The following is a 13,958-nucleotide window of genomic DNA, read 5'->3' on the forward strand; positions in this document are numbered from 1 at the left end:
ACCCTCAGGTACCATGCCAAACACCAGGTGAAAGTCCAATAATTATTATTTTTATTATAATAATTATGTGCACCAAGCACCCACCAATCCGTACTACTCCTACAATACTTAAATATTTTAATCCACAATCCTCCTCTCCCAGACACTTAGCCACACTTCCTCCCAGCTCAGCTCACTCGTCTGGGTTTCCCATCGTCTTTTTATATCTGCTGACTTTCCAGCTGGTCCGGTTCGATCGGTGCTTCCCCTGCCCCTTCTGTCATCACACTCAACTCTCTTATACTACGGGTCGGGGTGTTTAGGACCGAATCGCTCCGAGAAGCCGCACCATCCAGCTGTTCCGGCTCGATCAGTCCTTCCCCTGACCACTCAGTTAACGTTCCGAACTCTCTTGTAGGGCATGCAGTGATTTAGTACCCGCCACTTAGTAAACGCGGGCCCGGATCACACTGAGTCCCTGTATGCTATACGGTACCGGTCACACTCACCTGTACTACCGCATCAATCATAACGAGAGCCTCTTGACCCAAATGAAGATGTGAGTTCCAAAATCTGCTAATTACACTTTTTGGTAAAATTTAGTGAACACATGATTGTGACTTTTCATGCAGTTGGTCATGCACCGAAAATATGTTTCAGCTTCAAAACCTGCTAATTGCAAAAGTGTAGCGCCATAGTTTTAGGGATTTAGTTTCAAAATCTGACCCAGATTTTCCTATTTATCTCCAAAATGTATCTTTTGTACTTAAATGATTTTGGAACTGAGCTCTTCAATTGCCGTAGATATTCCTCCAGTCTTTTCAGCGGCGCTTCGGCCATAGCTCCCAGCTCCTCCACCTGTTGCTTCATGTCCACCAACACCTGGAAGAAACTGTGTACAGGCACGAGCAACTTCTCAAGATCCCGCAGCTCCATAATGTTATTTAATTCGGCCGGAGGCAGGCTACTACCATCACTTGCCTTACCTTCCAGCCGGGAGCCAATAAGCGCGTCCACGCCTGGCACGTGCTCGGCTGGGTTGTGCACAGGCTCTTGGGATTTGGAGTTTTTAGAGGAACAGGTGGCCGCTACCGGCCGACTGTCATCTGCCTTTTCTACTTTGATAGCGGACCATTCAGTCACGTCCCGCTCCTCTTTATCTTTATTTATATTCGACGCCGCTTTGCTCGCATCCCCCTTCCCCTTCAGGGAGTTCAGATCCTTCTTGGAATAAACGGCCTCACCGATTGACCGATGGTGACCTTCTCTTTCCCGACCTCCTTCGAGTGAGATCACGTGTTTGGTTTCAGTGAATAGGTAGGTCTCTTCCTGGTCAGGTGACACCGTGTTTTGCATTTGGCTTATCCCGCCTGCCCCAGGATAGTCCACGTGACTGTTTTCATCGAATGGGCTTCTCGCTATTGCGGCCATCTTGCCCAGGTATGAGTATGCGTCCAACTCACCATCGGAATTCCACAGACAGGCCTCTGAAAAATAAGAAAAGAAAGTTTCCGTCGCCTCACGCGTTTTCTCAGCACATACCTTCAGACTTTGACAACGTGTACCAAGTTCGCGCAGGTAGTCCGGCATGTCCGATATCCGACAGCCTTCCTGCTGCCGTACCGCTCGGGCTCTATCAGTGCCCTGTCTTCCTCACTCCCCGTCAGGTATGTCCACACTCGCTCAGCGTCAAGGTCTGTTTCTTCGGGTAGTTCCTATTCTTTCTGCCTGATTTCTTCCCCATTGCGTACCGATGTCCAGCAAGGCTCACTATTGCAGCGCTCTCTGTAGTGTGTGGCGTTTCTACCTCTGAGTGCTATGACGTGACTTTCTTAGGGTTCTCTGCCCACAAAATATTCTTATAATTCAGGTCCTCTGCCAACAGACGGCCAGAAAATCCTGCTGACTACGCCAGTGTAGCAGTAGGGGGCGCTATTGCTCCCTTGAACCCTTCTGGTGGTCCCCATGGTATCCAGCAGGGCTGTTTATAAAAACTACAAGGTTCATGATGCTCTGCTGGAACCCGGGGCATCTCCATGTTGCAGGGAGGGCTCCGTCTGGCGGCCTGGGGGTATTGGCCAGGATAAGTGGCCGACCATGGACCACAATATATATGTGTACTAGCAAAATACCCGCGCTTCGCAGCGGAGAAGTAGTGTGTTAAAGAAGTTATGAAAATGAAAAGCAAACATTTTAAAAATAACGTAAGATGATTGTTAATGTAATTGTTTTGTCATTGATATTGAGTGTTGTTGTCATATCTATCTATTTATATATATCTGTATATATATATATATATATATCTGTATATATATATATATCTGTATATATCTGTGTGTGTATATATATATATATATATATATATATATATATATATATATATATAGCAAAATACCTGCGATTGGCAGCGGAGAAGTAAAAGAAAAGGAAACATTTTAATAATAACGTAACATGATTGACAATGTAATTGTTTTGTCATTGTCATGAGTGTTGCTGGCATATATATATAAATATATATATATATATATATATATACATCTATACACATATATATACACAGTTATATATATATATATATATACATATATACACATACTGTATATATACATACTGTATATACACATATACATATCTACATATATACTGTATATACACATTTATATATACAAATCTACATATATATATCCACATATATATATATATTAGGTGGGACTCGATTAAAAAATTAATCTAATTAATTAGAGGCTGTGTAAGAATTAATCTTGATTAATCGTATGTAATCGCACACGTAAATTTGCCCCAAATCGCAAATGTTTTTTTTTTATTTAAAAGTGTTTTAGTGGGCTTACAGAATCAAATAATAGACATGGACATGAATATTGTAAACTGAAGCTGTTTTAATTTCTGAAAAAAAGCCTTTAAACTGCATTTGAATTCAAAACAGAAACAAAAATATCATCCCTGGTTAAAATTGGGCAGACTTAAAAATAAAGTGGTAGTTTAAGTACTTTAAGTAGATTTTCAGAATAGTATTGTCTTTAAATAATAATAACCAAAATTTCAACATAAAGTGCAGTTTTTCTTCTGAAAAAAATAAGTCAGAAACATAAAAGGTAATTTGACCAACTTAATCTTTAAACTCTGAGTAACCTTAGCCAAAATTATTTTGTACATTAGGCTAAAACAGTGTGATCATTGAACATTTTGTAATTAGATGTAATTAGAATTACTAACGGTCACGGAAGTCCAATGATCCCCAGTAAGAGCCACAAAGTCCGCTTTCTGTAATGCATCTAATTTTGCTTGCTTTTCATTGTGCACAAAACCATGCTTTTATCAAGGCTTCGCTCGGGAAGTCGAAATGATCAGTCGTAGGAACGCGCTTTATTCCGACTCTAACATTTTTGTAGCTGTGATGTGTGCATCAGTGTAATGGATGTACCAGGAAATGATGCATTGACAAAAGTTCCCGCTTGCTTGGAATTGAAAGTGTGATTAAATGCGTTATTTTTAACGCGTTATGGAGTACATGCATCGAAGCTTCTCAGCTGTGCTTGTGCTAATAAAGGGAAACATTTTAAAAATAACGTAACATGATTCTGCGTTAACCTAATATTTTTCATACGTCCCAAACCAAGGAGATGCGAAGGTAAAATGAATCAGTAGCGCGTACATACTCAGTGCATCCCTCTGGAATCGAACCTCGAATGTCGGCATTAGAGGCGAAGACTCTACAATTGAGCCACAGCATGTGGCTTGTCTATGCGAGAGTATGTACTGTAGATAGGGGTATATATATACATTTAAATATATACCCGCGTATCGCAGTGGAGAAGTAGAAGTTATGAAAAAGAAAAGGGAACATTTTAAAAATAACGTAACATGATTGTCAATATACAGTAATTGTTTTGTGAGTGTTATTGAATGTTGCTGTCATCAAGGATTTGATTATCATTATTTCTTTCAATCAGGGTCGTATTTGTATGCGATGTGTTGTGTTCAAGTTACATTCCGTGTTTGTCAATCGTTGTAAAGATGACAGGTTTCATTCATCGATTCGTTTCTTACTGCATCAATAAACAGCTCGTCTTCTTCTTTATCTGAGACCTGACACACTGCATGCACGGGTTTTTTTTACACTGTCTTCCTTTAGCGGGACATTGACTTTTTCCACCGTGTGCTTTGTTTCCACAGTAGCTGCATTTATGAATATGCTTATCAGACGCTTCATATTTTTTGCTGCCTTTTCAACTGTGTAATTCGGTTTTTGTTCAGCGCTCTTTGGAACTGTTGCTTTTATCTGTGCACTCGTCAGTTCACGTGAGCCACTCGGTGTACTTGCATCGAAGGTTCCCAGCTGTGCTGGTGCCATCTCGTGCTATGTCCATAGCTTTATTTAATGTTACCTTAGTCCTGGCACTTAAAACTTTCTCTCGCAGTTTCGCTGAGTTTGTGTCAAACACCACCCTGACCATCTCATCTTCCTCTCCATAAGCACAGTCCTTCACCCGTGAATATTTACCCGTGGCAGTTTGCTATTGGATTGCCGCTGACGGACGACCTTCTATGGGCAGGCACTAAATTACAAACGCCAGCGCAGCCTGTCTATGAACTTAATTTAAAGTGTAGGTTTACATCGTGCTTTGTTTCCGAAGTAGCAGAACTCGCTTCTTATTGTTTCGCTGCCTTCTCAATTATATAATGCATGTTTTCTTGAGCGCATTTTTGAGGTCTTCCTGGTTTTCTATGTACTGCGTGATTACGTGGGAGGCGTGATGATGTCACACGAAACCGCCCCACGGCGTTGAAGCTCATCTCCATTACAGTAAATGGAGAAAAACTGCTTCCAGTTATGACCATTACGCGTAGAATTTCGATATAAAACCTGCCCAACTTTTGTAAGGAAGCTGTAAGGAATCAACCTGCCAAATTTCAGCCTTCCACCCACACGGGAAGTTGGAGAATTAGTGATGAGTGAGTGAGTGAGTGAGTGAGTGAGTGAGTGAGTGAGTGAGTGAGTGAGTGAGTCAGTGAGTGAGTGAGTGAGTGAGTGAGTGAGGGCTTTGCCTTTTATTAGTATAGATATATGTGTGTGTGTGTATTATAATTATATATAAAATATATATACAGTAAATGAATATGTATGTACTTTATATAAAAGAGCTCAACCTATTCACACAGTTCAAAATAGGTGTACCTGATTGTGTTGTTTAAGCAACACCTAAGTTGATGAAATGTTTTGTGGTGTTGTGTGAAAGAGATCAGTTGTGCCTTTGCAATATTGTGTAGTGAAGAAAACCCATGCTGGAGTAGTTTGACTCCACAGGCGAATGTAAAGAAGGGAAGAAGAGGCCTCCAGGCAGTTTAGGTGAAGCAAGTAAGGATGTCAGTATGGAAGTTACTGCTGTGAACAAGTGGTCTACTGAGAATATATGTCCAGGTATGAGTGAAGATTAGAGCTTGACTGTTCACCAACATTTCTGGTTACTTGTGTTGTAGGGGATCTTTGGAAACAGAGATGGAAGAAGTGCTAGGGAACACTGCTGAAGTGAACATTGCATCAAAAAAATGAAACATATTGCTATTGCTACTGCAGTAAAAGAGATCACAAATGGAAAAATGAAGAAGGAGATAGTCTTGTAGATTGCTTTTTTGTTTAAACCATCAGATCAGAGAGTCCAAAGAGGGTTTAGCATTCACAGTATTGAGTGCTTTCTAGAAAACAGGTAAAATATGTGTCTGTCTTGAGGTTAAAAGTATTGCCAGACTTTTCATACCTTAAGTGTGCAGTTTGCAGAGGGAAAAAGTGTTGACTGAAATATTTTTAGTTTAAAAAAGAATTAAGAGACACTTGCAAGAAGTAAAATTCATTGCACTGAAAAAGTGCTGGAAATGTGGAAAAGAACAGGTTTGGTCTTGTGCAATTGGAGAAATGGAGACTAACATTTCTGTGATCAAACAACTCTTGCAGCCCTTTCCACTGCTGTTCCCATGTAAATACTGGAACAGAACAGGTTGTTTTTGGTAACTGTTACTCTGTTGAACATACTCTTTTTAATTAGTAATGCACTCTTGTGGGAATTGTGAGGTGGGTACAGTGCTATTGATATGTAGAACTTTTTCTATATTTATTTAGCTGTTGATATACTAAAACATGAGCAATTTAAAGCAGAATATTGCTTAAAGACAAATAGTTTCTTTTTGGTAAAATATAAAATCAAACACTGTTTATTTATTACTAAAATCTATTTTATACTCCTAATGAAGCACTTTTGATCCTAAGTGCATAATCTATATATTTCAAAGTAAATAAATTGCCTTGTGAGTAGTGAACAAATAAATTATCACAGCATAATTCTGATAACTATTGTAGCTTGCATATCCATTGCCACCCTATATTATTCATATTTCTATATGTTCCTGTATTATTCCTTTATGATTCCTCAAATGCCTACTTGTGTGTTTGTTTGTTTTGTTTGTTTTTTTTTGTTTTCCTGTGCCTTTATTCATTGATAAGTTTGGTTGAAGCTGGATCAGAGTCACACGTTAGACAGATAGATAGATACTTTATTAATCCCAAGGGGAAATTCACAAATTATGTTATGTGAGAAGAAAGGCCCACAAGTAGAATGTTATGTTTATTTTACAGTTAGTTACTAAGTAGTTTATAAGTGACCATTTATTACCAATGAGTTTGAGAACTACAGTTAACAAGTACAGCTATGTCACATTAGGTGTTATTTCTAAGAATTTTCAGTCATAGCCTTCATTTCTACATTAGCCATTTGGAGGCAATGACTGAGACCAAATAGTATATGACTGACTAGGATAAAATCAAGCAGGGTTGCTCTGTAGTCAGAGGGGTGGTCTGTGTGTGTGCAAGAGTTTAGAACCAATGAGTGTTCAGCCAAAAGTATAATGCATAGAATGTAGCGGCGAGGAATAGGGAACAAGTGTGTTTTGAACCTCCAAATAGAAGAGAAGCTTGTCTGTCTGATGTCTCATGTTTTATGTACTAAAAGAGAATAGAAAAAAGAACGAAAGGGCAGAGACTGTTATTAACCCTTTGTACAGTGCCATTTTTGTCAGGCAGCATGCACTCTGTAAACCTCACAAAAAGCTTGACTGTCTTAATTACTTTGTATTTTACATAACAGATTGATTAAAAAATAAAGGGCAGAGAATGCTGCTGAACTTGCTGCAGCTGTTACCCCTTAGTACAGTGCCAGCTCTGTCAGGCAGGCACACTAGTGGCTGTCAGAAAAAGGAACAAGCACAACTGGGTTGTAAGGTCAGCACTCAGTCAGTAAATGTGACATTGGCTGAGATTTTTAATTGCATAATTTGACACGGTGCAGTGACTTAATCAGTAATTGCGACTGGGAATTCTAACATACCCCACAACAAAAAGTCGCATAATGTGACATCGGCTTTAGTTAATTAGATCCAGATGTGCCAGTGGCCATGATTACCAAGTATTTTTTGATGTTTATAACATTTACAAACAAGATATACATCAGACTACAAACACTTACTGTATTGTCTCTGGGCACTGCAGTGTTCAAGTATGAAAAGAGCTGATGCGTCACCGTTAAATATTTGTATGTGATATGTGTCCACCTCATTCTAGGTTAGATAGTTTATAACACCTGCCATTTAATTGCAGAACTTTTTTTTTTTATAAAAGGCTCATTAATCGATGTATAACTCTGTACAAAGCAAGGTGGTATTCCAGTTTCTTAGCTGGTATCTGATGTCACCAGTGACTAATGCAAACGCACTGATGGAATGCATTAGCCTCATCATTTCCACTGTAGAACAAACTATTGATTTTTTTTTTTTAACTACTGTCAAACTGTTCAGACACAGGAACAAATGGGCAGCATCAAAATTACATTAGAGTTCAATCTAGACAAGGAGCTAATTTAAAGTTTCAGACTTTTCTGCAAACAGAAACACAGAAATTGATTTTACACATTATAAAAATTTTAGTCTACAAGCCTTAAAGTAGAGATACACTGGCACTATAGGACTTTCTTTTCATAGAGTTATTGTTAATGTGGACACATTACTTCTTCAGCACTCCAAAGTGAAAATCTCCGATGTATTAGAACAGTGTAGTTAAGGGGGGTTTCTAAATCAGATACTGTACATAACTTTGATTTCAGGATTGCCGCTAGGGGTTAGTTTGAGCCATCAGTCAGTAGTATGGGAAATTCTGCCAGCTCTCCATTCACCACACCTCATTTCCCATTCTGGACAAATATCAAAGTCATGGGTGGCACGGTTCTAATGTAAGAATGGAGTATGAGTTAAATATAGTTACACTATCAGAATACAGGTTACTGCAGTAGGTTGCTTAAGTATTTACTTCCAAATCTTCTTTGTAGGATAATTGGTTTATATATGCTCTGTTTCATCTTTGAAATTGCACTCTTCAGTGTCAACTGAACCCCATTTTAATAACCTTTATAGTATTTTTTTCACCAAAGCTATGTGGTTCTATAATATCTAATAGTTTAACATGTATGTGAAATGTACTCAAACAAGTACATTTTCCTCTTTAAATGTGATACTCCCAGACACACATTGTATAATGTTGTGTGGACTTTTAAAATATTGACTTTTACTGTATAAAAATTTTAAAAAATCGTGAGTGGTCTCCCCTAGACTTTCTTGTATACTCAGAAATGGGGATGAATATTTGAAAAGTAAATGCAAGACAATGATTTTATTTTATATTATGTGCATTAAAGAACCATCAACAACAAACAAAATCAAATTTAATAATATATTGAACAATTATTATAAAAGTAAATCGGACTCTGCAGCTGCATGAATAAGGTAAAGTATCACTTCTGGTTAGCGGAAATAGCCCAAAAGTTGATATAAATCTATGTTTTATGCCTTTGTATACAAGAAAGTCAGGGAGGTCTAAAACCTTGAGATTCATCAAAATCTTGACATTAGATTTTTGGACGATTACAATACTTTCCCTATACTTCATATACGAGAAAGTAAAAAGTGAAAGATACAAACATTCTATCTTAAGTATTTCAGTAAAAATCCATATTATTATATGAGAGCTATCCACATAATTTGCTCCCTGAGCTGTGTTTTTCCTCATCACAATATTAACTGTATTATGATATCACTTAAATGCAGAGAATGCTCAAGTGTCTTTGTGAGCTGTCCTTTGTGCCAATTAATTTGTGCTGGAAAGTGTTTTTTACTCCAGTTTCAATAGGTAATGATTTGAATGATGGCTTTACATTCATTAACAAAGTCATTTTGAGATTAAAATGAATATGTTTGTAACATAGTTATAAGTACATATCACACATTTGTGAAAGAATTTATTCATCTACTATTTTAAAAAGGTATTTTGATAAAGAGAGTTTTCTTATCTAAGATTGTTAGTATTATTCATTATTTTCTGTACTCATTCAAAATATTGGTTTTGCAGTCTATTCTAAATTTCCCTTTGGCTCTTTTAAGTTTTGCAACATCTTCTATAAAAGGTACTTGGGACCATTCAACACAATGTAAGCACCACTAAAGGCAATACAAATATCAATAAACCAAATAGAATTAGAAATGTTGTTGTATGATTATATTTTAAAATGCTCACAGTAATTCTAGGAAAAACCATTTGGGCTAAGTTAGATAGATTGTTCTATTTATTTTAATCTCTTGTTTTCACAGATAGTTTTGCTTAAACTTAATTTATTTCATTTTGCATTACATTAAAATCATGAAATAGCCTCATGAAACTGAAACATTGTGAAAAATGTAAATTCTTAATGTTTTTAATTTGTATTGTATGGCATATTGCGTAATTTTGACAGTGTGGCATTTGCAAATTTGTATAGTACTATGAATGTGCCAATTGGGAAACTTTTTTTTATATATGAAAAAAATATAGTGGGTATAAAAGTGTCATTTTTAATTTAAGGATTCTTCCAGCAAATGGGTGGATGTTTTCTTCTAGTTTGTGTGAATTATAGCTAAGCTTACCTGGGTTTTTCTTTAAACACCAACATTTTGCATCATGGCTCATTGTGTTTCTTTCACTATTTTCAGGTCAGTGGCAATAAGCACATAATGAATGACCATCTGCGCATTGGTAACCACCAGCAGATCCATGTTCAGCAACTTTTTGAAGACAACAGTAACAGCAAGAGAACGGTTTTAACGACTCAGCCTAATGGTATCACGCCAGTAGGTAAATCCAGCTTGCCGTCTGTCCAGGAGAGGCAATTGGAAATTGCCCAGATGCGCCAGGGAAGTTCCAGTTCTCTTAAATCTTCAGATGGGACAGGGAAGTCAAAAGCTTCTCCAATGTCACCAGAGCAGGCTATGAAGCAATATATGCCTAAACTAACTGCATTTGAGCACCATGAAGTCTTCAACTACCCTGAAATCTATTTTACGGGTCCAAATGCAAAGAAACGCCAAGGTGTGATTGGGGGTTCCAACAATGGTGGGTATGATGACGACCAGGGCTCCTATATCCACGTTCCCCATGACCATATTGCTTATCGCTATGAGGTGCTGAAAGTCATTGGCAAGGGTAGCTTTGGCCAAGTGGTTAAGGCCTATGACCACAAGATGCATCAGCATGTGGCCCTAAAGATGGTTCGCAATGAAAAGAGGTTTCACCGGCAAGCAGCAGAAGAGATCCGCATCTTGGAGCACCTGCGCAAGCAAGACAAGGACAACACCATGAATGTCATCCATATGCTGGAGAGCTTCACATTCCGCAACCATATCTGCATGACATTTGAGCTACTGAGTATGAATCTTTACGAGCTGATTAAAAAGAACAAGTTTCAGGGCTTCAGTCTGCCTCTGGTCCGTAAATTTGCCCACTCAATCCTGCAGTGCTTGGATGCTTTGCACAAAAACCGAATTATCCACTGTGACCTTAAACCAGAAAATATTTTGCTAAAGCAGCAAGGTAGAAGTGGAATTAAGGTTATTGATTTTGGCTCAAGCTGCTATGAACACCAGCGGGTCTACACCTATATTCAGTCAAGGTTTTATCGTGCACCAGAAGTAATTCTTGGCTCAAGATATGGTATGCCTATTGATATGTGGAGTTTGGGCTGCATCTTAGCAGAGTTGTTGACAGGTTACCCTCTCTTACCAGGAGAAGATGAAGGGGACCAATTGGCATGCATGATTGAGCTCTTGGGCATGCCATCTCAAAAACTGTTAGATTCATCTAAAAGAGCCAAAAATTTTGTAAGCTCCAAGGGATATCCTCGGTATTGCACTGTCACAACCTTGCCTGACAATTCCGTGGTTCTTAACGGTGGGCGTTCTCGTAGGGGGAAAATAAGAGGACCTCCTGGGAGCAAGGAATGGGTGACAGCTCTAAAGGGCTGCGATGACCCACTTTTCCTTGACTTCCTAAAACAGTGTTTGGAGTGGGATCCATCCCTACGTATGACCCCAAGTCAGGCCTTACGACATCCTTGGCTTCGAAGACGCTTGCCAAAACCACCAACTGGGGAGAAAACCTCCTCTAAACGGATCACAGAAAGCTCTGGTGCTATTACGTCAATTTCCAAATTACCTCCAACTTCAGGCTCTGCATCAAAATTAAGGACTAACTTGGCACAGATGACTGATGCCAATGGAAATATTCAACAGAGGACCGTGTTGCCAAAATTAGTCAGCTAAATGTTTAAAAAGTTAAAATTAAAAATCGGTTGATGAGGAGTCAATGAAGATGTCACACTGAAAGAAAATAAAGAGGGAATACATTTAATAATAAATCACTGAGCCTTATTTAATTGGAAGTTAAAATTTTGGACTTATTTGTTTAATTATTCACTACAAGATACATTTTTAGCACTTTTTTTCTTTTATGAAAAAATTTTCAAATACATATTTATTAAAATATGCTGGGGACAGTCCTGTAAATCTAGCTTGAGACTGAGGTTGTTGACAGCCATTCGGTCTGTGTTAAAAGTGAAGCAAAAAGCTGGCATCAGTATATTTTCAATACTTTTTTTTTTTTTTTTTTTTTTTAAATATCCCCTCATTAAAATTTAGTGGCTGGCCACTAGAATATTTTAGGATTTGAAAACTGTATTTATACTCCTGACACTTCTCTCTGTCTTTCTCTGCCTTAGTAGTGTATTCTGTTTGTTAGCTGTAAACAGTATATAGATATAGAGGACACAATTTAGATCTGCCATATGCTACAAAGATCAGACAAGGTTGTCTTTGAGCAAGTATGTGTGATTGCGTATTTGCCTTTGGTAAAATTCTGCATTATGCATATGTTGTTTCTCCCTAATAGTTGCTTGTACATGATTCATACTGTGAACTTGCTGGCCTATTTACAAAAGGGCTTTATATTAAATAAAATATATTGTATTACAATAGGGGCTTCTCTGCAGTTATGTATTAGTAGTGAGTGTACGTATATATGTATGTGTATCTCTGTGTGTGTGTGTGTGTGTGTGTATATGTATGTATATATATATATATGTGTGTATGTATATGTATGTATATGTATATACAGTATATATATTAATATAATATATGGTGCGCCACATCTAATTATGCAATTTTCATTATGCTATAACTTATTAAGTTTATTACATAAACAATCACTCGAAAAATACCGGACCATCAAGAAGTGTGCGAACTGACGACATGAAGAATCGTCTTTGTGCTGAACTGGAATCGTCCCCGCATAAATCAAAGTCATCCAGATGATCTGGATCTGCATAATTAGATCTGGACCACCCTATATATATATAATATGAGGTGTGAACCAAAAGTTCCCGTAATGCATTTATTCTGCAGCCAGAAGGGTTTGGTTAGATAGCAGTTGAAGTTGTCCTTGAAAGTTGTTATCACGCGTTATAACGTCAGCGCAGTTGTTTTTCAAGTCGCAGTTCTCGTTTAAACTTCGGTTGTGTCTGTGAAGAGCTGTTCGTGAAAATGAGTGATTTGAAAGACCCAAAAAAGCTCAACAAGTTCACAGCAACACCAAGTCAATGCTCATTTGCTTCTTTGATGTGAAGGGTGTCATCCACAAGGAATTTGTGCCACAAGGACAGATGGTGAATGGAGCATTCTACAGGGATGTTCTAAGGTGTTTGTGGAATTGAAATCGCCGAGCACGTCCTCAGAAGTGGGCTGACAAGTCATTTCTTTTGCATCACGACAATGCACCAGCTCACACATCTCTGATTGTGCGCAAATTTTTGGCTTCTACAAAGTTTACTGCCATTCCCTACCCTCCGTACTCCCCTGATTTAGCGCCGTCTGATTTTTTAATTTTTTTTTCCTAAGATGAAGATAAGGCTCAAGGGACACAGATTTGAGACGGTGGTGGAGATCCAAGCTGTAACAACCGACGTCTTGAACACACTGACTAAAAACGACTTCCAGAGATGCTTCAAAAGGTTGAAATCTCGCTGAGATTGGTGTATCAACTCAGCGGGTGACTTTTTTGAAGGAACTGTTCACCATTAATTGTTATTTGGTGTGTATGCTTTTAAATACAGTAAATGCATTCCCGGAACTTTTGGATCGCACCTCGTATATAGATATAATGTTTATATGTATATTTATATATTTGAGCGTGTTTGTGTGTGAATAAATATATATATATATATATATATATATATATATACAGTAATCCTCTCGATCGGGGTTGCATTCCAGAACCCCCCGCAATAGATGAAAATCCGCGAAGTAGAAACCTTATGTTTGTATGGTTATTTTTATATATTTTAAGCCCTTATAAACTCTCCCACACTGTTAACATTATTAGAGCCCTCTAGACATGAAATAACACCCTTTAGTCAAAAGTTTAAACTGTGCTCCATGACAAGACAGAGATGACAGTTCTTTCTCACAATTAAAAGAATGTAAACATATCTTCCTCTTCAAAGAATGTGTGTCTGGAGCAGAGAATGTCAGAGAAAGAGAGCACTCGACAGAAAAGCAAA

General features: G+C 38.0%; 1 protein-coding gene across 5 annotated transcripts in view; it reads left to right on the forward strand.

Moving 5' to 3' along the window:
- Window positions 1–13,958, forward strand: part of dyrk2 (dual-specificity tyrosine-(Y)-phosphorylation regulated kinase 2) — a 64,448-nt gene that overhangs the window by 13,719 nt on the left and 36,771 nt on the right. For 4 of the 5 annotated variants that reach the window (XM_039769771.1, XM_039769772.1, XM_039769774.1 and 1 more), the window contains one exon: window positions 10,063–12,375. The exons of the other annotated variant lie outside the window; for it this stretch is intronic. In XM_039769771.1, the coding sequence (XP_039625705.1) occupies window positions 10,063–11,667 (1,605 nt within the window). In that variant the 3' untranslated portion in view covers window positions 11,668–12,375. Of the gene's footprint in view, window positions 1–10,062; window positions 12,376–13,958 lie in introns of those variants that run through there. 5 annotated transcript variants of the gene reach the window in all.

The sequence above is a fragment of the Polypterus senegalus genome, chromosome 11 (assembly GCF_016835505.1).
Source record: "Polypterus senegalus isolate Bchr_013 chromosome 11, ASM1683550v1, whole genome shotgun sequence".
NCBI lineage: Eukaryota > Metazoa > Chordata > Cladistia > Polypteriformes > Polypteridae > Polypterus > Polypterus senegalus.